Source organism: Calonectris borealis, chromosome 1 (genome assembly GCF_964195595.1).
Source record: "Calonectris borealis chromosome 1, bCalBor7.hap1.2, whole genome shotgun sequence".
Taxonomy (NCBI): Eukaryota; Metazoa; Chordata; class Aves; order Procellariiformes; family Procellariidae; genus Calonectris; species Calonectris borealis.
The window spans coordinates 155,925,897-155,951,364 of record NC_134312.1 but is presented as its reverse complement, the minus strand read 5'-3'; the positions used below and the strand labels follow the sequence as shown (position 1 = coordinate 155,951,364).

At 41.9% G+C, this 25,468-nt stretch overlaps 1 protein-coding gene across 2 annotated transcripts; it reads left to right on the top strand.

Annotated features, from left to right (window-relative positions):
* Nucleotides 1-519: 519 nt before the first annotated feature.
* Nucleotides 520-24,880, top strand: TNFSF13B (TNF superfamily member 13b). 2 transcript variants are annotated; one of them, XR_012670997.1, is made up of 8 exons: nucleotides 521-1,242; nucleotides 1,325-1,430; nucleotides 13,514-13,570; nucleotides 13,864-13,976; nucleotides 14,073-14,223; nucleotides 15,951-16,031; nucleotides 18,495-18,586; nucleotides 24,042-24,880. XR_012670997.1 is itself a non-coding variant. In XM_075137516.1 (7 exons), the coding sequence occupies exons 1-7, from the start codon at nucleotides 916-918 to the stop codon at nucleotides 17,384-17,386; spliced, it is 903 nt and encodes a 300-aa protein (XP_074993617.1). In that variant the 5' UTR covers nucleotides 520-915; the 3' UTR covers nucleotides 17,387-17,650. The 2 variants fall into 2 exon arrangements, 1 of the variants encoding a protein (XP_074993617.1); XM_075137516.1 differs by lacking the exons at nucleotides 18,495-18,586; nucleotides 24,042-24,880 and adding an exon at nucleotides 17,319-17,650 and having other exon boundaries at nucleotides 520-1,242.
* The last annotated feature ends 588 nt before the right edge of the window (nucleotides 24,881-25,468 follow it).

Sequence of the window (25,468 nt, the reverse complement as noted above, 5' to 3'; positions counted from 1 at the left end):
ATACCCCTCTGCCCTTTCCCCCCCCGTTCTTATTTTTCCCTCTCTTATTCTTTCCCATCCTCTGGTTTTCACCTCTTCTAGTTCCCCCCTGCCCCAAGTTTCCTCTCCCTGCTTCTCTGCGTCCGCTTTTGCATTAATCCAGGTCCTTGGATTCTGTAGAGAAACTATATTTATTAGATAAGTTTAATAAAAAGACATCCCCTTTCAAGTTAGTATGATGAACTGAACTGCAGAATCTGCAGCTTCATACAGCTGAGAGACCAGTAATTGTTACTCATACCTGGGAATATTTTTCACTATTGTGTTTAGGAAACCACAAAAATTTTTGTTTGAATAGGTTGTTCCCTCTGTAGGCATATAGGCACTTCAGATATGAATATATATATATTCATATATATGATATAATGTATATACACAGTACATCTGTATACCTACACACACACAGAGGCACACGCATTGTCATATGTGTATGTCTTTTAAGTAGCACTGGATGACATGCTGCCAGGAAGCTTTACATTGTTTCTGCACTTCTAGATAACGCTCTAAATTACCAGTGGCACAGGCTGTGCCTAAATCTACAGATAATGGGAAATGGTAATAGCAAGCTGCCTCATAAATAAATAGTTGAAAGTGAAAGGAGGAAGGTAGATTGAGCAAGCAGTTCATGAGAAAGTATTCATTTCCAAAATGCAGCACAGAAAGAAGAAAACTGAACGGAGACCGAATCTTAGACGTTCACTCTGTACATTAAGTTTAATGGTTCTATCAACGGCTTCATATGACAGGAAATGATCTGGGCGTTTTGTTCACTTATTCTGGATGCCCTTAGTTTCAGAGAGCAACTGGTAACATGGATTGCACCTCGGAAGGGGACAGCTGAACTCTCCCTCCGGCTTTAGTGAGGAAAGAGCAGCGATGAAATCCGTGGACTGTGTGCACGTCATCCAACAGAAGGATACCGCCTCCTCTCCCTCTGCCCCCCCTGGTGCTGCTTCAGGCACTACGGGACTTTTTTCTGTCACATTCCTGTGGCTTGCAATGCTCCTGTCCTCTTGTCTTGCAGCAGTGTCTCTTTACCATGTTATCGCCCTGAAAACAGAGCTAGAAGCTCTGCGCAGCGAGCTGATCTACAGGGTCCAGGCAAGGTCTCTGCTAGACCGGCCACCCGTGTCCCCTGAGGAAAACAAAGTGGGTACCCCTGTTTCTTCCTTCCTGCAAGTGTCTGCAGCTGGCGCCAGGCAGGTAAGCTGGAGGGTGGGTTTTGGCTTGCAGGGGATGAGCAAATGTGAGGCTGCTTTCACTGACAGTCGCTTCTCCCCGTTAGGAGAACAGGCTTCCTGGTCCTGGCCCAGCTGAAAGCTTCCAAAAGGAAATCTGGAGCGGGAGCAGAAACAGGGGGAGAAGGTCTGTGGTCCACACGGACGAAACAGGTAAATAGCACCCGGCGGAGTGGGTTGGGATGCCACAGTTGGATACTGTCTTGAGAAAAGCAGCCGTGCTCGACTCGTGTCTTCTCCTGTCAGCCGGTCCGTGCTCCCAGAGCCCGTTAAGGTTTTTACAATTATTGCTGAATCAATGGCCTTAACTGTAGGTATATTCTCTTCATGGTTACCATACTGTTTAAGGTACCAGATATTCATGCTATCCGCAGGTTGGACTTTGAACGTTAGATCCCAAATCTGCTTCTTGTAACGGAGGTATTTCTCGGTGATGTGGTAGAGTTGAGTAAGGCAACTTTAAATTCTTCAGATTGTAAATTGGTCAATTGGAAATCCATCATTCTCAGTTCAGGGTAGTGCCTAACTTGTTTCTCTCTGACCAATATTAGGGAGAGAAAGCTATTATTAAAAATGCCAAGTCATTTTTCTGGGAAAACATGCTCATCCTAAAAGAGAGAAGTGACAAGAAAGCTCCTTGACTTTAGGGAAGTAGGAGCTTTCAAAGAGAAAGGCTGGCTTGTACCTGTCAAAAGAGGCAGGCTACAAGGAATTCAGAAGTTTAGCATCATTTCTGCATTAAAACAGAGAGTGCTGCAGAGAACACTGAAGACAGTGCTCCATAAAAGGCATCTGATGTGTATTATAATGTTGGAGTATATTAACGGGATATATTTGTTTCCTTTGGGGATAAAATGCCTACATTTTTTTCTTTTTCTCTTTCCAAACATGATGATGCCTGATAGGATGACATACAGAAATTTATTATAACAATTTGCATACATACTCTAATTGCACCGAGTAACTAAAAATGTTCCTGAGTTGCTAAATCAGTTCAATCCTCTTATGGATACTTTCAGATTTTTTTAAATTATGAAAGCTGATATCTTAAATTATTAATAGATGAAGTTAAAATGGAATAATTTGTAGGTAAAGACTAAATCAGACTTTGCTTAAAATGTGCTTTTGATTGACTAATTAACGTGAAATGTATTTCACTTAAGCTTCAGCAAGCTGAATGAAATTTAAGTTCTAGAGTATAATCACTCTACTTACCTCCAAGGCTCTCCAAGAGAATAACCATTTAGGACATCACCGAAAATCCATAGGTTTAAATGGGATTTATTCTATTTCATCAGTAATCTTTGGTTCAGGGTCTTGGCTAAGAGTGATTTCAGGAACAGGACTGAAGACAAGATTGCTTAAATTGTATTTCTTGTAGCCTGTTTCCTATCATGGGAGCCACAGGGCTTCCCTGCTCTCCCCACTCTAGCATCTCCCAAATAAAAACTAGTGATCTTTTATACCTAAAGCACAAGTATCTGTATCTTCAAAAATAAGCAGGCATGTATTTTTTTAAATGAATGTTATAGCATCAGTACTCTGCAAGTTATCAGTTCCTTTCAAAGTAGCTTTCATCCTTATTCTTACTGCTCTTTGAGGGTGTATGGGGGAGAGGAGGGTTTGGGCTCCTCAGCTGTGCCTCTGGCAGACATAAGATTCTTCTCATCAGGTAGCCACCTCTGATTCTACCTATTTATCTTTCTTCACATAAAACTCTAATTAAGCTACTTATTTCTGTAAGCTTTTTTTTTAAAGATACAGCTGGCTTTAAAATTGTTTAGGATGGATAACAGAAAGCACAGAATATAAACATCCGTTTAAAAGGGAAAAGCTACATAGGTTGTCCTACTACAAAACTGTTTTCTAACACGACCATCACGTTTTTGTATACAGAAAAGAAAAACAGTAAATTACAAATCTTGCACTTATATAAAAGGTCATCTGTTAGACAGGGTTACCTTTCTGCCTGCTCCAATTACAACAAATTAAACTTGTCAGAATTCAGTAAGATGTTACATTTTCTCAGATCAGACTTCACTGACGACCATGAACCTACTAGTCAATGTTAAATTTTGTTTTAGCAGAGTGAGTGAAATAAGAGAACATGGTGGTGTTCATGGTGCTGAATCCTGTCTGTTAACTTGGTCACGTACACACAATTACTAGCCCTGCATTTTGATCTCCTTGCGTCCATTTCTGGGTACCGGAATCCCGGCAGCCTCCAAATCGTCCTGCAGAGGCACTGCACTCATTCTGGTATGATGGCAGATAAATTAGGGTATTGAGTGAGATGCCTTGTTCTTGTCCTATTTCTGTTTGCTTCAACAAGGTCTCAAAGTAGACCCTGGTCTCATAATTAATTGTTGACCCATAATTTCACTTTAACATGGACCAATTCCTTAGAAAGTGAATACTTGAAAATGTCACTGATACACAATTGCTTCTCATCAGAGAGCAGAAGTAAAATATAGAACCATTATTTTGTTTATAAATGAAGTTGTGGTTCAATTCTGTTTTCTTTTGAAACTTTAATTACTAATTTCCAGAAATGGATGCCCCATGATTCTTTTTAGGCCCAGCACAGCCCTTTGTGATCATAGGAGTTTCCATTTTAGTTTTTTTTTTTCCTATTTGCTTGACGTTGTGTGCGTAAAAGTGGCCATGAATTAGGATTTTAATTTAAACGACAATTGAATGAAAATGGATCTAACACAATGTTGGCTTTTCACATTTTTATGGGGTATGCATTTGTCTGTGTTCATACATAACACTATTAGTCATCAGTATTATATGTACATTTTGTGTCTTGAGAAAATTTCCAGCTCAAGTAGGTTGAAGAGATGGGTTTCAAGCATCAATTCCAAATACAGCTGTACAATTAGCAGTCAGAACCAGAGTTCTTGATACAATGAGTAGGAGTTAATGGGTGATTTTGAAAGGTACATATTATTAATATGCGGGCAGATAGATCATCTAACCACTTCTGGCAAATGTCATATCAGGACACATAAGAACAGATAAAATTTTTCTTATTTGTCTTTCTTTTTTTAAGTTTTGCCCGTAGAGGAAAATTGCTACACAACAAAAACCTCTCCTGAATTTTATACCCTGGTCACAATTACTGATTGCCTTGCCTGTGTGTTTCTCTCTAAGATGTATGTGCGCTTGAGTCCAGGAACAAGATCTAGGTTCCATTACCTAAGCCAGTTCAATGTACGAATGTCAAGTTTCATTTATACGCTCTCTCTGTGCCTCATTCTGATCATTATTGTGGGATTCTGATTGCCGTGGCCAACCAGGGAGGTGAGCATCAGGCCTTCTGTAAACGCAAATTCAGGCAACGTTCTGCTGGGATCAGATTGGAGCACCCATAGACTATATTTATTTTGGTGTATTGAGGCTATCCATCTCAACCAGTCTAATTGCGTGTATGGAAGGAACTGAGGAGAAATTCTAAGTAATTCCATAAAGTCGTGAAACAGGCTAACCTGGCATGTGACTAGGCAATTTTTTTTTTACTAGTGGTTCCCAGGTTCTATCCCAATACCAGTTGTGTGCACCAATTGTGCAATATTGCCATGCAAGCATGGCATATACGTTGTGAGAATTTTGCAATCGTTCTTGGTATAATTGCCTTACTGGCAAATTGGTACATTTGTTGGTTAGAAGTGTTTTGACTCTGTATGTTGTTGGTTTAGATCTCTGTGGCAGAGGGATAGCAAGAACTTTTACAAGTGGAACTTGACTTTAGCGATCTTGGAATCAAGAAACCTAACCTTTTGTTACTAGTCTAAACAAATGCCACATATAAAATTTCCTCACCAAATATTCAAAATACTTTTTATTTTATTATTTGAAGAGGGGAAATATGAGAGTTCTCATAATAAAAAAAAAAGAAAGGCCTACTTCTTGAAAAGATATGTTATTCTTTTTTGTTTCTGCTGACAACAGGCTAACTCAAAAGGAAGTACGCCCTTCTATGTGAAAGGATAGAAAATTACTTGAGACAATGCTTGCAGTTTTACATGAAGAATTCTACTTACTGAATGAATGAATCACTGTTGCGTATTATGCAGAACACTGTGCAATCAAAAATACACAAAATAGGCTCTAATTTTTAAAAACAATATTGTGCTTTATATTGTATAATAGAAATCTACATAAAGTATTATTAATTTTTAGTAAATTATTTCCTTGTTATTCTGATCGTAACATATTACTGGTAATTCTGTTAAGGTCAAAATAATGCCACCAATACTTTGAAGGTATTTGTTAGATCTGAGTCATATCTGTAACTATGACCAAGCCCTTTTAATGCAGGGACTGATTTAATTCATGATTAATGCCATATAAAGACTTGTTAATTAAAAAGCGCCAAATTAAGCCGTCTATAAAAATACACAAGCAAAAAGTAAAAGAAGATCTGTTGTGATGAGAAATAAAGAAGTTAAGGGAAGAAGAACTGCAAATTTTTCAAGAACATGCATATAATTTATAAACTGAATTATCTAGTGTTTAAGGATGTTTCAGGAACTCTACAGAGAACAGATCTAGACCAAAGAAGGAACCTAAACAAGCAGGTCTGTTTTTTAAAGTTCAGGTTTTTTGCTTGTTTTTATTTCAACAAAAATTGAGATAGATGTCTCAGGCCTCAGATATCGAAACTTAAAAATTTATGCATGAGTTCACAGATAACACACTTGAAATTTTGTTTGGATGGATTATGAAGTTAGATTGCAAAATACTAAAATGATTATGCAAGTTAAATAACACAAAAACTTGCATGGGAGGACAAATTTGATTTTACCAATATTGGGTCTTAAATTATGCAGCTATGCAGAAGGCTGCGTTCCTATCCCGCTGCAAAAGCTAGCTTTTGTTTTAAGATTGTGGTTACATTGCTCAACCGGTGGAGAACACATCCCTTCATATGCTGGCTGTGGTTTATAAAGGCATCTGAAGTCACTAGCTTCTTCAGAATTGGCTGTTCTGTTCATCGAAGAAGAGAGATTCTGAAACGTTCTCCCCACCCGCACCCTGCAGAGCGGTTAAAATCAGAAAAAAAAAATGCTCGTCAAAGCAAAGCTATGATATGAAGTTACAAGAGGAAGGGGCACACTTTGTTTTTCTAGATACACTCTGTTTTATACAGCTAGACCTCATGGTGACACTCAGTCTAGATATTTTTATACATTTTTAAGACGTATTTTACGAATCCTGTATTCTGCTTGCATTATTAATTATTCAAAAGTACTTTAGGCTACAAACCTGATGCTCAGGTTTGATTTACACTGGGCTGAAGGGCATTCAGGTAGAGCTTTTGATTTATTTTGCTCAGTACTGATAGTAACTATTCAACCCATATTTTGTAATGCATATATTTTTGTTATTGTACCTCAGGTAAGATTTGGGTCCTTCTTGGTATAGAATTGCTAACATTTCTTAACAGTGTTAACTTTTTACTGAAAATCCCTGTTAATTTACCCAGAAAATATACTCTGTATCTTCTCCTTAATAGTAGTGTTGTTTACTCTGAATTTGTTTCAACGAATTACTTAATTTTAAGCATGTATGTAGTTCCATTGAGGTCAAAGCGAAGTGCTTGTATATACTGGAAATAGTTACGTGTCAGTCTTGGCTTCTGAACATTTTTTTGAAGCATGTTGTTGTTCAATTCCTCAAACACTTTTTTAGATATTATTTGTCCTTTGCAGCTTTAGGTAAAATGGCCACTGTGCTAATTTCTGTTCTCTTTATTGTCATGAATGTCATGGCGACCAGGGCAGGCAAACAGGACGTGGCGCGTCAGAAGGGCGTGGCGCGGCGGTTTGCGCGGCAGTTGGCGCAGGCAGGGCCTGCGGGGCAGGCGAGCGGGCAGGGCGCAGCCCCTGTCCTGCCTCTAAAGGCTAACTCAACTCGTGGTCATCACCCTCCCAGAAGAGGACCTAGCCATGGTTTCCACTCGGCCGCAAGCCAGAAGGAACGTGGCGACCCAGACGGAGCCCCCACACAAACATACACCTGTCCAGGCCTCCGGCTGCAGGGAGTGCCTGAGCCTGTCCCTTGTGCAGGAGGGCAGCAGGGACAGCGCCTGTGTGCGCTGTCACCAGGTGGATGATCTGCTCAGCCTGGTGGCAGAGCTGAAGGAGGAAGTGGAGAGGTTAAGGAGCATCAGGGAGTGTGAGAGGGAGATGGATTGGTGGAGCCACAATGCCTGAGGCAAAGGCACAGATGGAGGCTCCACAAGAAGCAGAGGATCCCCTGCCCTTTTGCCACCAGGCAGAAGGAGAGGACCTAGGAGACGGCGGGGAATGGACACGGGTCCCTGCTCAGGGCGCCAGGCGAATCCCCGCCTGGCCTCCCTCACCTCAACCTTCCCAGTTGCCCCTACACAGCAGATACGGGGCCCTGGAACTTGAGGGCCAGGCAAATGAGGATGTAGATGAAGGTCCATCCAGGAGGTTGCCCAGGGCGAGTCAGTCAGCCCCACGCATTACGACTGCCTCCGCTAAGAAAAAAAGGAGGATAATTGTCGTAGGCGATTCCCTTCTGAGGGGGACAGAGGGCCCAATATGCCAACCAGACCCATCCCACAGGGAAGTCTGCTGCCTCCCTGGGGCCCGGGTCCAGGATATTATTAGGAAACTCCCTGGTCTGGTACGGCCCTCCGATTACTACCCGCTATTGGTTATACAGGCTGGCAGTGAGGAGGTTGCAGAGAAGCGATCCCGAAGCGATCAAAAGGGACTTCAGGGCACTGGGGCGACTGGTGGGAGGATCGGGAGCACAGGTAGTGTTTTCCTCGATCCCTTTAGTGGCAGGGAAGAATACTGAAGGGAACAGGAAAACTCATCGGATCAACACGTGGCTCAGGGGCTGGTGCCATCGGTGAAATTTTGACTTCTTTGACCATGGGGAGGTTTACACGGCACTGGGCCTGCTGGCGACAGATGGAATTCAGCTGTCTAAGGGGGAAAAGGATTCTCGCGTATGAGTTGGCGGGACTCATAGAGAGGGCTTTAAACTAGGTTTGAAGGGGGAAGGGGATAAAACCAGGCTCAGTAGAGAAGAGCCTAGGGATGGCACGCCAATGTTGGGAGCAAAATCGGTAGCCCAGCTCAAGTGCATCTACACCAATGCACGCAGCATGGGCGGCAAACAGGAGGAGCTGGAAGCCATTGTGCAGCGGGGTAGCTATGACTTAGCCGCCATCACAGAAACATGATGGGATGAGTCTCATGATTGGAGTGCCACAATGGATGGCTATAAGCTCTTCAGAAGGGACAGGCGAGGAAGGAGAGGCAGTGGGGTAGCCCTGTATGTTAGGGAGTGCTTCAACTGTCTAGAGCTCAATGATAGTGATGATGAGGTCAAGTGCTTGTGGGTAAGGATGAGGGGGAAGGCCAACAAGGCAGATATCCTGCTGGGAGTCTGTTATAGACCACCCAATCAGGATGAGGAGGCAGATAAAGTATTCTACCAGAGGCTGGCAGAAGTCTCACAATCGCGAGCCCTTCTTCTTGTGGGGGACTTCAACTTTCCGGATGTCTGCTGGAAATACCACACGGCAGAGAGGAAACAGTCGAGGAGGTTCCTGGAGTGTGTGGAAGATAACTTCCTGGCACAGCTGGAAAGTGAGCCTTCCAGGGAAGGTGCCTCACTCGACCTGCTGTTTACAAACAGAGAAGGACTGGTGGGAGATGTGGTGGTCTGAGGCCGGCTTGGGCTTAGCAACCATGAAATGATAGAATTCTTGATTCTTGGTGAAGTAAGGAGGGGGGCCAGCAAAACCGCTACCACGGACTTCTGGAGGGCAGACTTTGGCCTGCTCAGGACACTGGTTGAGAGAGTTCCTTGGGAGACAGTCCTGAAGGGCAAAGGGATCCAGGAAGGCTGGACATTCTTCAGGAAGGAAGTCTTAAAGGCACAGGAGCAGGCTGTCCCCATGTGCCGTAAGAAGAATGGGCGGGGAAGACGACCAGCATGGCTGAACGGGGAGCTCTGGCTGGGACTCAGGAAAAAAAGGAGAGTTTACCACTTTTGGAAGAAGGGGCAGGCAACTCAAGAATAGTACAGGGATCTCGTTAGGTCATGCAGAGAGAAAATTAGAAAGGGCAAAAACCCAGCTAGAATGCAATCTGGCCACTGTCGTGACAGACGACAAAAAATGTTTTTACAAATATATTAATGACAAAAAGAGAACCAAGGAGAATCTCCATCCTTTATTGGATGCGGGGGTGAACATTGCCACCGAGGACAAGAATAAGGCTGAGGTACTTAATACCTTCTTTGCCTCAGTCTTTAATAATCAGACCAGTTATCCTCGGGGGATTCAGCCCCCTGAGCTGGAAGACAGGGACAACGAGCAGGATAAACCCCCCATAATCCAAGAGGAAGCAGTTAACGACCTGCTAGGCCACCTAGACGCTCACAAGTCTATGGGGCCGGATGTGATCCACCCAAGGGTACTGAGGGAGCTGGTGGAGGAGCTTGCCAAGCCACTCTCCATCATTTACCAGCAGTCCTGGTTAACAGGGGAGGTCCCGGATGACTGGAGGCTTGCCAATGTGACGGCCATCTACAGGAAGGGCTGGAAGGAGGATCCGGGGAACAACAGGCCGGTCAGCCTGACCTCGGTGCCAGAGAAGATCATGGAGTGGTTCGTCTTGAGGGCGCTCACAAGCCATGTCCAGGACAACCAGGGGATCAAGCCCAGCCAGCACGGGTTCATGGAAGGCAGGTCCTGCTTGACCAACCTGATCTCCTTCTATGACCAGGTGACCCACCTCGTGGATGAGGGAAAGGCTGTGGATGTGGTCTACCTGGACTTCAGTAAAGCCTTTGACACTGTCTCCCACAGCATTCTCCTAGAGAAGCTGGCAGCTCACAGCTTACTCTTCGCTGGGTAAAAAACTGGCTGGACGGCTGAGCCAAGAGAGTTTTGGTGAATGGAGTTAAATCCAGTTGGTGGCCCGTCACAAGTGGTGTTCCCCAGGGCTCAGTTTTGGGGCTGGTCTTGTTCAACACCTTTATCAATGACCTGGATGAGAAGATTGAGTGCTCCCTCAGTAAGTTTGCAGATGACACCACGTTGGGCGGGAGTGTTGAGCTGCTCAAGGATAGGAAGATTCTGCAGAGGGACCTGGACAGGCTGGATCGATGGGCCGAGGCCAACTGTATGAGGTTCAACACGGCCAAGTGCCGGGTCCTGCACTTCGGCCACAACAACCCCAGGCAACGCTACAGGCTTGGGGAAGAGTGGCTGGAAAGCTGCCCAGAGGAAAAGGACCTGGGGGTGCTGGTTGACAGCCGGCTGAACATGAGCCGGCAGTGTGCCCAGGTGGCCAAGAAGGCCAACGGCATCCTGGCCTGTATCAGAAATAGTGTGGCCAGCAGGAGCAGGGAGGTGATCGTGCCCCTGTACTCGGCACTGGTGAGGCCGCACCTCAAATACTGTGTTCAGTTTTGGGCCCCTCACTACAAGAAGGACATGGAGGTGCTGGAGTGTGTCCAGAGAAGGGCAACGAAGCTGGTGAAGGGCCTGGAGCACAAGTCTGATGAGGAGCGGCTGAGGGAACTGGGGTTGTTTAGTCTGGAGAAGAGGAGGCTGAGGGGAGACCTCATCGCGCTCTACAACTACCTGAAAGGAGGTTGTAGTGAGGTGGGTGTTGGTCTCTTCTCCCAAGTAACTAGCGATAGGACGAGAGGAAATGGCCTCAAGTTGCACCAAGGGAGGTTTAGACTGGACATTAGGAAAAATTTCTTTACTGAAAGAGTGGTCAGGCCTTGGAACAGGCTGCCCAGGGAAGTGGTTGAGTCACCATCCCTGGAGGTATTTAAAAGACGTGTAGATGAGGCGCTTAGGGACATGGTTTAGTGGGCATGGTGGTGTTGGGTTGACGGTTGGACTCAATGATGTTAGAGGTCTTTTCCAACCCTAATGATTCTATGATTCTATGAATGACACTGCTGTATCCATATTTCTCCGTGAAGAGCAAGCTTACCATCTTCTGTGGAGCCTTATTTCTATCTGCATAGACTAAAAAAAGAGACAGTGAGATTTTTTTTAGAGAATATATGTAGATTTGATATCTGTAGAATAAAGGAGAGTTGGTATGTGTTTTAAAAAGATGGAAAAGATCTCAGACTACTGAACTTGCTGATTTTAATTACTGTGTAGCAGTTCTCAGCAATGATGACTAGTATTTCAATGCTGCAAACAACTGAAACATAAATCCAGACTTGCAAACTGTGAATCAGGATAGTTGCAAGAATGTCAATCAAGTTTGCGGAGCAGGTTTAGCAAGAGTTGCCAAAGTAGCCGTAACTTTCTCTGCTTGTGGACACCACTTGTTGGTACCCAGCTGGATGGCAGCTGCTTAGTGTGAATCATAACAAATCCTCTCTTGTTTGGTTAGTGGAAAATCCAGTGGCCACACTAGTGAGTTCTTTTAAAAGCAGGAATGAAAATTTTGATTTAGCTTACTGAAATACTAGGGAATCAGCAAATTCCATTCACTAGGAAGGCACTTCGCTCCAAAGGAGAGCGAATGAATACCTTGTGAAACAAATTGCCTGATGTGCTTTGTTGTGCAACTCCAGAAAATCACATTTTGATTTTATTTAGAAGTTTCTTTTTCAGAAAATTCTGTCACTTGCTATTGTGATAGAAAAATGACTGAAGTGTAACACCTTTTTCGATTTTGTGTTGGCTTGGTTTTTCTATTTGTTATCAGAAGGCAGGGAATTCAGATGCCTTTAAATTCTTGGTTTGAAAATCTATAATTTTGGCACATTATTGATGAGTATTGATAGAACTCAAGGACACATTCCAGAGTAGGAGACAAGACTTACTGATAGCGTTCCTGTTAACGTAAGTAGGGCTCACAGGTTATGTGATCATTGTGACATCGGAGCGTTCCCGGACGTGCGCTTGAATCTTTGACTGCTGACAGTTGGCAACGCTGAGTGCTGGTGAGCATCCAGCCCTCTTTGGGTATTTTCAGGCAGGTCCCCTTGGAAAGGAAACTTCGATACAGAGAGAGGCTGCTTTCTACTCAAATCCTCTCACTACCTGCCGTGCAGCGAGAGGTTTGTGCTGCTGGGCGCTAGGTTGCACACATGGGTACCACTGGCAGATGTAGAAACAGGGTTCCATGGAGCAGGGCACTGCCCATTATAGCAAGAGTGGCCAAATCTGACCCCCAGCCTTCTTACCTGAAAAGAGGAAAACAAAAATGGAGATTCAGCAATCCACAGCAGAATTTTCTTCTCTTGACTCTTAATAAATTCATTTGGTTTCTGTCAAGTGCAGCAAGTATTACTACTCTGTTTTCCAACCTTTAAAGTAGCACTGGAACCAGATGTTTTCATTAAAATCTGCTCTAAGCAAATGCAGCTGTCCTCTTTTTCTTTTATCCTGTTCCCTGACATTTATGCTTAGCAGACTTTTTAAAAAGATCTTTGTTTCACTTGTGAGCCTATATTTTAACATACCGCAATATTTTTCTCTGATCAAACTCCTAGTTTTTCATTAGTGTCACCAGTCTCTACAGTTTCGAATAATGCATCTGACAGATACTAAGCTATTTGTTATGTGTGCATTAACTTGCTAACAGTCATCTCTGTATCTTCCCTCTTAGTTTCAGCATAGGTTGATTGAGTGTGGGTATCTGAAAACACATTGAAAGCACATATATATGGATTTTGAGAATTTATTTTGAAAGTACCATGTAACCAGTATATATGACTAATATTTTACAGCAATTATGACTGGCAACTAATTTCTTTAAATAATATAGTAAACATCATTAGAAAATGTGATATCTGTGATAGCTGGCAGGGTTGGGGGTTTTTTTTGAGCTTTTTCTTAGAAAATTAACAAGGCTAATTAATCTGGTGATTCTTAGCTCATTTGACTTACTGCTACAGTTTTCATATATTAGGACCAGAGATTAAAACAAGCAAGTATTACTTGTGCTACTCTCTGAGGCCGCCTTTTTAGCTGCATGATCTCTGAAAGTTATCTAGTATGTGTTGCAGTACGAATTTTGTTTTGGCGTGTTTGAGTAAGATCTGCGTCAAAATCAGTAGATAATGTTTTTAAATAAGTGGTGAGACCAAGAGAAGATTTTTTTTCATGTCCTTTCTTTTTCTTACTACCCGTTCAAAAGCTTAGTCTGTTCTGTTACTGATTTATATTTCTTTCATTTCAAAATGCTTTCACTTTGCAGTGCTGCAGGCCTGCTTGCAACTGATTGCTGACAGCAAAAGTGATATCCAACAGAAAGGTAAGAATGTGTTCCATGATTTATAGCTAACTATTCCATGTATTAACTCTTCCATCCACTTTTATCTAACTTCAAAGCAGTAACTGACTTATGTTGCCAAATTAAAAAAAAGAAAAAAAAAAAAGAGGTCCCTGCATCTGGACAGCTCTTGCAAATACCCTCTTTTCAGTGGGGACATCCAGCTAGTGAGACTGGAAGTCTTGACTAGAAGTCAGCTGTGTTAATTTTTGGCAGATGAAAATGAAGAAAGTAACTTTTCTTTCTGATTACCCAAAAATTATTGTTTCTTTTAGATGATTCAAGCATTGTCCCTTGGCTTCTGAGCTTTAAACGTGGAACAGCTCTGGAAGAACAAGGAAATAAAATAGTGATCAAAGAAACAGGGTATTTTTTCATCTATGGCCAGGTGAGAAAGTTCCATTCGCTTCAGCATCTGACTTTTTAAAGGATTTTTAATGTCTCCATACAATATGTTTGAAGTCTACACCTCTTCATTCTGTAGGTTTTATATACGGATACAACATTTGCTATGGGACACTTAATACAGAGGAAGAAGGCCCATGTGTTTGGTGATGATCTCAGCTTGGTGACATTGTTTCGTTGCATCCAAAACATGCCACAGTCTTATCCGAATAATTCTTGCTATACTGCTGGTAAACATCTAAGTTTTCCTTTACTTTGTTTGCAAATAAACTGTATCAAATAGAATCTGTAGTGTTGGGTGATTAAGTATCATGGCAGTTGTAAAGAAAATTGACTGTGTTCATGGACCTGGTTAATTGCAAAATTACAGAATGCTTTCAAAAAATACGGTTTTATATAAAGTATTGGCAGTTGGGGGGTATGTATCTAACTACGGTGATCTGAACAATTCCCCTCTTTCCATTGACTATGTAATGTGGTTAGATGCTTTGGTGCTTTCAGTTAGATGCCTGAAGCAGACAAAAGGAGTACATACTGGCCTTATTGAAGAACTCAGTTTAACTTAGGTGTTGAATTCCACATTTAGTTATCCCCATAAAATATTTAGAAGCTATGTTCTGCTTTAAAACATCATATATGAATTTTAGCCACCCAATTTTTGCATCGCTTACTGTGGGATTTCCAAAGATATTTCTTATCAGCTTAATTCTCTACTCCTTATAATGGCTACTGCAGTTTTACTATTTGGTTAGATGAAAAATAGTTAATTCCTATAAGGAGCTCTTTCTGACTGCACAAACTAGAAACACCACAAGAAAGACCAGTTAAAATATTTAACGCAAGTCCAGCAGGCTCAATGCTCAATATATATGTATATTCCTGCAGTAGCATTTAAGGAATTGTTGTCAAGGTCTATTAAACCTCATTCGGTAGCTCTTATTTGTCTGTCTTTCCCCCTTAATGGTGGATTTGAGGGTTTTCTTTTTGTTATTTTCCAGCAAGATCTGTGTGAATAAACATTATCTTTTTTTTTCAATGCCTTATAAAAAAGTGGGTGACATTGAATGATGGAGTTGACTGTTGGCAAGTAATGCAATGGCATTAAACAAATGGGATGGGGAAGGAAGCTAATTTTTTTTCCAAACAAAAATAAATTAGCTACTTCCTCCTGGCAACTGAGGCTGTCCAAAATTTTCTTTAACTTTCTGCCCCTCCACCCACACATTCTGGCATATAACCATCTTCAATTTCATCTGCCTCTTATTTCACCCTTGTATTACTCCCCCCTGTTCTTGACTTGGATCTCGACTCCATCCTGCCACTTCACGGCTGCTGCTTCTCAAATTCCCACCCTCCTTCTTTCATCTGGAAAACCAAATCTCACTGCAGTATCTCATGCTGTTGAGCGTGTGTTGCAGCTGACGTTAGATGTGCTCTCAGCTCAGTGACTGCAACTTGAAGGCGAGGTGCTTTTTGTTGTCACGTCAGCTGATGCACGGCTGGCAGGAAGCAGACTTTTGTGCTCTGCAGTTGCAGTGGATCAGCTGATGTCTGGTAACTTCATTTGGTTGGTAAAGCTCATGAGACCTCCTCCAGGAGTGTGGGAGCAGCGTGGTCTGGGACCAGCAATACCCAATGCCGACCTTGAGTGTCACATCACCATAACACGAGGAATCTGGGTAGACCACTGTTACGAATTTTTGCAGCGTTTGCTTAAGTGAACTGTGATATGCTGAGTGCAGAGTGGAAAGTAGGTCCAGATCCACAGAGGATGTTAAGTGTCAGCTTTGGGTAGGCTGCAATTTGTAAGATTGTGCCTAAAGATAAAAAAGCACTCATCGCAACTAACAAGCCATGGTTATATTTGTAAGATGACGTGTAATGACTTTTTGAACACCATTTGTGAAAATAATGTATTTGAAATATTAACTTAAAAATATTCCAAATCTTTTGCCAGGCATTGCAAAATTAGAAGAAGGGGATGAACTTCAACTTACAATACCACGGAGAAGGGCCAAAATATCCTTGGATGGAGATGGTACTTTTTTTGGTGCAGTTAGACTCCTCTGAAGCCCTTTATTTCTGTTATTATGCTTAATGCATTTTTCTTCTTTTCCTATGCCTTTGTCAGAAAATATATTGAATTGTAATAAAGCTGCCAATTCAGTCTCTCCCCATCTACCACCAGCTTCTGAGAACTTTTCTTTGGTTTAATAAGCAAACCCAAAACAGGAAACACACCAGACACACTTGTGAGCTATAACCATCATGTGATTACCAGAAAGCCAATTTATTTTAGACAATGGGAGACTCTAAATAACAACCGTAAAGCGACATTTTTTTGGCTTTGAAACAATTTCTTGTCCATAAGACAAATCAAAGGAGGAGTTGACCATAAAGTATAGCATAAACAGGACCATTGACTATCAAATTATTATCCATAATTGAAAAGGAAAACTAAAACACAAGTACATCTTAGATTTGCTTTGTTTCATTAACAAAATGTAGGTGTCAGGTGGGTTCTGTTTTTTTTTTGTTTTGTTTTTTCTTTGACACCAAGATTTTGGGGAAGGAAAAAGTCTAAATCTATGGGATAAATGAAAAGTCTAAATGTATTGGATAATGAAAACAAACTTCTCACAAATATACGGAACAGTAGCCACTGGCTTGCTTCTTTCCTGTGAACAAAAGGTGTATAAATTACTAAAATCTATTGGTATTTACTATTTAGAATTAATTTTACTGGAAAAAGGACACGTAAGATGCTTCAACAGCTCAATCTTCAAAGCATTGCTATTCATTAAGGAATATGTGTGTACTTCTATGTGAGCAAGGCAGGGATAGAAAGAAACACGGTGAGATTAGACACAATACAGTAGGTGGAAGTGGATTTCTGGCTTCATAATTTCTGCAGTCATATATAGATGTGTATATATATACAGTATGTATATGTATATATATGAAAGTATGTACACACATATATAAGCCTTTGACATTTGGGCATAGAATTTTATCTTCTTTTGAATCATTTATCCAAAGGAAATGTTACTGCATGCATATTTTTTGTATTTCTCTTGCTTTTTGCTATGATCCATTCTATGCAATATAGTAAAAAGAAAAATCCAATAAACCTGGAACCAGCCATACCACTAAGAAAATACATTTATATCCCAGAAATCTGAGCTCAATCCTTCGGTTAACTAGGTTTTTTTCTGCACTTTTGAATATATTGCTCAACTCCGTTTTGCAAAAAAAATCAGACATATAGAAAGACTAAACAGATGTCTTTTCTTCTTTTCTTTTGTCTGTCTTCTTTGTTCATTAGATAAGATTTATGTCTTTTTTACCCCAAGAATCCATGTCTATTGCATGGTCAAGGTAATAGCATGGTAATAGTGTGGTCAAGACTTCTAGGAGCTATTGTAATACAAACATTGAATACTTATTCCATTGATCTTCAAAGAAGTATTGAAGTGCTACTGGAATAGATAAAATAATAAAACCCACAGTAATAAACTGTACTTAATCTGAAAATAGTTTTTAGGGGTTGAGAATTGTGTCATATAAGCTCATTTAGTAAAGAAAAGATGCTTTGTATATTGCAGTCTCCTCGTCTGTTTTTATAAATTGTGCTGATTTGATTGTGTTCTCATGGTGATAGACAATAAATAAAAGAGATTTGGAGCTGGGAATTACAGACTATGGTAAACTAATGAAACAATTAATTCAACTTCTCTGGGCTTCAAGAAGACACTTCAGCAATAAGCATATGTGTATTGGGTTACCACACTGGGATTTTTATGAGGCTTAACTACAGTTTCAGAATGTCTAGAAGTCCTCCTTATACAAATTTATTTATTTATGTGTCCTGGAGCTGAAGCTGCTGCTGCTGCTGCTTCTTAGTATTAGTAGTATTATTATTTAACTTTGATGTGCTAAGTTTGCCAAAAAGGCATTTTAAATCCTCTACAGGAACCCTCAGTTTAGCAAAAGGTTGTGTGAAGCTGCATGTAGATAAAACAATTATTAGCATGCAGTGAGTTGTCTGTTATTACTGACATACATTAAAGAGATGCCCAGAATCTCTAATCAGAAGCTCGTTGATTTTAGCATTGTCTGGTTATAGAAAAATATATTGTTACTGTTGCTTTCCCAGAGACTTGATGGCTAAACTTGCAATTTAACTTTTGGTATCTAAGTTTCCCCAGCAATTTCAGTGGGCTTGTGTGTGCTTAGCTTAAGCCAATTCTGAAGGTGCTTGGTACCTTAGAAGGTGTAGCTTTGATATAAACGGACACAGTGTAATATTTTAAACACACAGCCCCTAGCAAAAATTCTGTGAAGCTAATCACTGCCCCTTTTCCGCGCAGTATTTCTTCCTTCTGCTGCTGGCGAATGTGGACAGCGCAGAACTTTGGAAAGTGTTTGGGGTATGGTGTGGCTTGGAGGAAAACTTTTCTCTTCTGAGCCAAAAGATTTCAAAAGTGTTCCCTTCCTTTAGTAGGATGAAACTGAACCTCAAGTTTCTTCACAAAAAATGTGAACCATGAGAAGGGTGTGTGTGCAGAGAATGCAAGTCGACAGACTGTTCAGGTATTTCTACTGACAAAGCTGGCCATTTTATTGTTGTTGGGTTAGTTTTCTGCTGGCTTCATGAAAAAACTTGTCTTCTCAAAATTAATCTGCTTCTGCACAAAGTTGAGTTTTAACAGACCAACATTTTCTGACCAAAGCAGGAAGAAAAGGAGGATACCTCATTCCTGATGGTTCTGCTAAGAAACTGGTGATACATGAGGTAGCAAAGTGCATCCAGACCACAATCAGGCTTATGCATCTGTTAGTGGGAGTTACTGAAACTTTCTGCATTTGATAGATGTTATTTAAATAAGTGTGATAGGTAGTAAGTGGTATCTAGTCGGTTCATACCATATTTTACGTTCTTATCAAGGACATCTAGCATTTAAGATAGGTTTCTGCAAATGCAAAAAGCTGTGCAAATACTCTGGTTCTTCTTCATGTGGTGCTAAGCAGCATCATGGCAAACATAAAGGACGTGAACATTTTCTTTCCAGTACGTTTTCACAGAAGGTGTGAGCTTGTATCATTCTTTCCTTTTTTAATAATGCGCAGTTGGCAGATATATAGCTGCTTTGAAACATGTAATTTGTATCTTAAAAATGAAAATATGTCTGTTATAATGTGCATTCACACACCCTACCAACATACAGAGTACACTCATTACGTGGCTCTCCTGCCTCTGACTGTTTCTCAAATTGCTCAGCATTTGCCAGTGTAAGACTTTAATTTCAGTTGTCCCATAGTTTTGCCAAGCTTACACTGCTGGATTTGAGAGATTTTCTGTATCTCTGGTTTATGTCTTAGGTTGAATTGTCTTGGATAACTTCAGCCCCTAAAATTCTACTCTTCTAAAGATGAGGGTAGGGAAAATGCATTGTTCGGATTTTATTTTAATGATTCGGCTGCTTTTTCTTTGGAAAGGTCTAAAGACTCTATGCTTTGAAAGAAGAAATGTGTGTAATGTGGGGTTTTCTTTGTTTTAATCAGGGTTTTCTTTCTTTCTTCCTTTCTTTCTCGTGCACTCATACTTTGACAAGGTGTATGCTTTTGAAGAATATTTTATGCTTTCTCATGTTAAGCATATTCTATCTCTATGGAACTTTCACAAGGGAGAGGAAAACGTTCCCAGCAGTTTTGTCTCTTGGCTGACTCCATGGATTACCACCATCAGTAAGATCTAAGGTTGTTTTTAAGGTCAGTCCAAGCAGCAGTGAGAAGGAAGTTGATGCAAACACAGGGAAGAGGGAAGCTAAATATTTGATGTAGAAAGGATCTCATGGAGTTTGCAGGTTACATGGAGCTTAGGGGAAACAAACCAGATTGGAGCTGGACTGCAGAAATTGAGAGACCCTAACTAGGATTTGATTGCTTGTGAGGTGGGGAGAAATGGAAGGGCATGAAATGGACCGGCTGTGAAAAGCCTGGGAACTAAGTGAGGTTAGGCAAAGGCAGCAGCCCTGTGGCAAAGGGCCAAGGGTTCCTGGGGGAAAGCAAGCTAAACACAAGTCCGCAGTGAGCCCTGTCAGAGACGAAGGCTAACAGCATACTGCTCTGTATTCGCAGGAGTGTCACCAGTAAATTAAGGGAAGGGGTTATTCCCCTTTTCCTGGCACCTTTCAGAGTGTATTTGGGATCCTGCATCCAGGTTTGGACACATTACACCCCAAATACAAGAAGGACAGTGAGAAACTTGAGGGAGTCCATTTGTAATGCAAGGGGGTGGTCGGGGTGGAGCACACGCCTGCCCTACGAAGAGGGCCTGAGGGAAATGGGTTTGTCCAGCCTGGAGAAGAGGCTTGGGGGTCCTAATAGCAGCTTCCAATACCAGTTAGGAGGTTGTCAAGAAAACAGAATCATACCCTTTGAGAGGTCCACAGTGGTGTGAGAAGAGACAATGAGCACAAATCAAACCGGGAAGTTCGTACTTGACATAAGGAAAAAAATTATTATCACAGTGTCACAGTTCATTTGGATATCTCAAATTTACAGGTCAACATACTCTGTAAATTAAACTTCATTTTATGAGCTCATTAGGAAAGAAATCAAACATGACAAAGAAGGGTTCAATCCCCTTTGTGCAGACTAGTCTAACGTGAATTCACTAATTCATCACTTAAGTCGTGAGGTTTCTAACTCGCAAGCTCTCCAATTCATAACTCACAACTCATAACTTGTAATTCGTGCATCTATGGACAAAAGAGTTACCTAGCTGATGGGGAGAGCGCGCATCCTTCCTCCTCCGTCATGGTGCGGGTGTCCCCTGTATCACACTGGGAAGTATGAAATCAGTCATAATTCACCAGTCCAGCTTCAAAAACTTTTTGGGTAAGCAGACTTATTTATACCTTCCAGCTTGGAAGTTTGGTCTACACCATTTCCATGAGTTAGCAGATTATGAAGAAACTGCCAGACAACCAATACGCAAGGATGGTGGCTGCAGGAGACAGCAAGCTGCAGGTGACAATGGCTGCACAATGACCTTTAGCCCTTTCTGGCCACCGTGTCCTGCCTATGTGTTGCCTTCGCTTTGACCAAATGACGCTGATCCCAGCATACATCAGGCCTTAACATGAGCTGCGTGTTAGCCAAAATCTGAGCAGGAATTGAGTGCAGAGTCACACCATGGGGACAGTCAACCACCGAAGCAGGTTGCCCAGAGGGGCTGTGAAAAATCTGTTCCTACAGACTTCCAGCACCTTAATGGATAAAGCCCTGAGCAGCGTGGTCTGAATTCAGTGTTGATCCTGCTTTGAGCAGGCTGGAGTACAGACCTCCCAAATGATCCCTTTCCCCTGGCTGATTCTATGGTAAGAAACCAGGAGATATGGGGGGCAGAGAAAGGACTGAGACTGGTGGGAACAGGTCAGAAAGGGTCCTGCTGGGGACGGAAGGGTGTTCATTTCCTGAGTGCAAATGAAACATGGGTTCCTCAGCGTGTGCTTCAACAGCATCAGCAAACATTTATGTAATGCACAGGGCAGGTTCCAGTTAAGCACAGCAAGCTGCTAGCAGTCATCGGGTACTGCATGACCCGAAACTCAAGAGTGTAAATTGAATCAAACCATGTGGCCAAGTAATAATCTTCATTCACTCACTTGCAAGTTTCCTTTGGCTTTTTTTTTCTGCCCCCCCCCGCCCCTGAGGGACACTTACTTCATCCTGTGGAAAATGGGATATCGATGGAAAGTGTTTTAAGCTGGGGCTCAGACTAATTTTCAGAAATGTTGGAAAGAAGCAGTAAATAAGGCAGAACATGCAAGAAGAGAAATTATTATGTCCTATTTAAATCAGAATTGTATTCCCTTTCTGTCTGTGAGAGCTGCCTGAAAAGCCATGTTTACTTTCCGCAGATATTTTTTTTTCTTTCTTTAATTCTGGATTTGTTTCAATTTTGACTTAAAACCATTTCTCCCAAAACTTCTTTGGCAAACTTAAGTTCTTCAGAACCTAACTCTAATCCTGATGAATATTAGTTATTCCAGTGGCTGCAGGAAATCCTGTATCTCAACATGCAGGTGAGTTCCCCGTCCGGACTGAGCTCAGGGTACTCGCCTCCCAGAGCTTCTTGGCCTAGGGAAGAGTCTCGTCTAGCTCCTTTGAATCTGAGGACCGCCACTGTCAGTTTCCCTGGCTTAGTACCCAACAGCCCTTTCAGAAGTCTAAGCCGAGTTCCCTCCAGACATCACTTTCAATTTGGTAACAGTTTCTTCAGTCTGAAATATTTTAAACAGAACATGCTGGGCTCCACAAACCAGCATTTTTGGCGAAGCTCTATTTTGTCTGAAAATTTCCAAGCTGCCCCAGTCTTTACCGCAGAGTTCCTTAAACTGGATTTTTCACAGGTGGTCACTGATTGAATGTTCCTCATTGTCTGGCTGACTGACTGATGTCCTTGTGGTCTCATTTGCAGAAGTGTTGAAACTTACAGCTGCAACTGAAATTAGCAGGAGCTGTGCTCTGAGTATATGGAGGGCTGTATAATTCTGCTTAGAAATACTACGGCAACAAATATTCTGGAAAAGCCCTGGGGGAAATAAATTCTGATCTTGAGTGCTGGACATTGTGTGCATTCAGTGTGATAGGGATCTTGATGGGAAGGGCAATGTGAGGTTATATAAAGTAACTTCTGTTACAGGTGCAAAGAAGTAGAACTGAGATTATGAAGACAATTTGGGCCCATCTTCACTGTGAACATTTAACTTTGCATTGGAAGATTTGGTGGGGGTTGGAGACAGAGGACCTCCAGGGGCCTGTTCCTATTTCCTGCGCTAAAAGAGAAGTTCCACTCCCCACAAACCTCACAGAAACTACTACATGTAGCTGTGGAAGGGGTGGTGACTGTTCTACCTGTGCTTAGACAGCGTCTGCCTCCCCATTAAGGGAACTAGAAAGCAACCACTTCATAGTTCCTGACACCACTGGAGAGCAAACCTAGCACTTTTAAAGCAGGACGAGTAAGGGGAAAGTTTTGCCAGAGGACAGCAGATAAGCAGTGTCTGGTGGCAGACTGCTGGCTCAGGGTTTCTTACCTAGTTTTGTTTGTCCTCCGAATGAGAAGGTCACAAGGATGACAGAGATTTGACAAGCTATACAACTCTGTTTCACAATAATCAAATTATTGATTTCCCCCCCCCGCCCCAAAGGGAGATTTGCCACCTCCCCCCATCCCAAGAAAGGGACAGTAAGAGCAAAGTGACTGGATGAGGTGAAGCGGCACGTCTGATGCTGTGGCAGGCAGGAGAGGTAGGTGGGAGGTAGCTGTGTGGGAGGGGGCGTAAAGCCGAGGCAACAGCAAGAAGACTGCCATGCTGCTGCTGCTGCTGCCTGTCTTTCCCCGCTGTCTCAGTTGCTCCATGCAACCTTTCAGTCCTGTGCTAGTCTGGCATTTAATCACAACCGGTAATTTTTTTGAGAGCAATTTCATAATGGGTCATACTTATGTCTCTATTCAATTATCAGTTGCAATTACCAGCCAAAATTACCAGTCCCAGTGATGAACCTGTAGAAGAATACTGATGATGCTCTTCTGAGGTGCTACACTGGAAGTGCGAGTCAGGGCTGATGCAAACAAGCTGAGCAGGCTGATGAGAAATGAGGTTGAGTCCAGCATTCTTCATCTGTAAAATGATGATGGTATACTTTCCTACCTCTATGCTAGAAACATATCTTCCACCATCAGTGGAAGCAGCGAGCAGTGGAAACAGGAGAAGCACATAGTCTGCTACTTTTTCCATCAATTATTTCCTTCCTTTCTTGTTCTATCCAGAATCCCTTTTTCCAGCTTTCTTTGGCCTTGTTCTCTCTCGCATTCATCACCACTATACTCAGAACGTAAAAAAAAAAAAAAAACCGCACCAAACTAGAACAACCAAGAATTTTTAAAGCAGAAAAGTAGCTAATTTGGATTGCCTCCCTCGTTAATTTTTGGTGGATAACCTCACACAATCATCATCATCATCACCGTTTTTAGGGAACTGGAGTCTCACACAGCCTGATGGCACGGCCGCCCTTCCCCCGCCGGAGGGCAGCAGCGCACACACCGAACGGCGTTTCCTTCACATTCTCATCTCGGCACGAAAGAAGCTGGTAGCAAAAAAATCCTCTCCCCTTTGAACTGTGTGTCTCACTTCTGACACTGCAAGTGGAAAAGAGAAAAAGAAAAAGATAAAAAGAAAAAGGAAAAGAGAAAAAAAGAAAGAAAAAGCTTCTGGAGCACCGATGCCAATGAAATAATCTTTCATGCCTGTGATTTAACGGTGAGCCAAAGCTGTCTCTTATGAGAGGGGGGAAAAAAAAACACCACCACAACAAAACTGCTTCCTTGAACTTCCTTTGGTTTGTCTAAGGGAAGAGAAACATTTCTGGTTTATTTCTCAACATGCAATATTTAGTTAAGTGAAAGAGTTTGAAAGTGAGCACAGTCGACATACAAAGCCCAGTCAAAACTAGTAATCTTGAACAGCACAGAACTGGGTCTTTCATCCTAGGCCCAATGTCAGAAAAACTGTGGGTTTTAACCTTTTAAGAATTTTGGTCACTATTCTAGCATGGATCAGCTCCACCTTATTAACTCTCACTTCCCTCTGTTGGCATACCTGAGTCTACACACTCTCAAGGTATATGTTTGACAGTAAGCTAGCCTAGTATGAGAAACTCTGATTTATACATTTATTCATTCATACACTCCTAGCATGAATGGATCTCTCTGCAACCTCTGAACAGCTGAATGCTTTGTTTTGTTTTGCTTGTTAACCAGGTTGAAAAACTAGGGTGGAAAGAAGAATATTGTTTCTGTCATTTAGAAGCCAATGCTTTGAGATGTTTTCAATAAATCCATTTTCCTCACCTTGATTTAACAGCATAGTGGTGAGAAGAAAAATCAGTACTTGTTTTGCCGTAAGTGTCTTACGTTTTTGAAGGCATTACTTGTGTTCCTGTAGCTATCCTCACATTTTCATTGGTTTCTAATACACATTTCATATTAGCTGCAAACTTCTTTTCTGGTAAAACAGGAACAATGCAAATCCCCGCCCTTCAATACTGCTCTCAAATTCACAGCTTCTAGAGCTGATATGGTGTTTTAGTCTCCTCAAATATTTGCTTCTTTGGAGATGGTGATTGCTTATATATATTCATTAGTTCTCTCCATAAAGGAATTGTACTAAAACCGATCCCTTGGGATGCACAAGCTGCTGGTCTGTGAAGAAGAGCCAAGCAGAACGGCACCATTGTGGCTAACCGTTGCCTTATTGCTCCATTTTCTTACCCTGCTGCTTATGAACGTAGCAGATCACATTGGCTTTCTCTAAACACCCAGGACGAGGTTCTTCTGACTTAATGAAGACATCTGCAATGAGGATGCCTCCACATTTTGAGGCAACCATCTGGAACCCCACT

Bases quoted from the DNA above. Each gene is read 5' to 3' on its own strand.
- TNFSF13B (XM_075137516.1), top strand. From the start codon at position 916: ATGAAATCCGTGGACTGTGTGCACGTCATCCAACAGAAGGATACCGCC. The intron at 13,977-14,072 runs GTGAGAAAGTTC...TTCATTCTGTAG, and splicing joins ATTTTTTCATCTATGGCCAG to GTTTTATATACGGATACAAC. The intron at 16,032-17,318 runs GTACTTTTTTTG...TTTGTTCATTAG, and splicing joins AATATCCTTGGATGGAGATG to ATAAGATTTATGTCTTTTTT.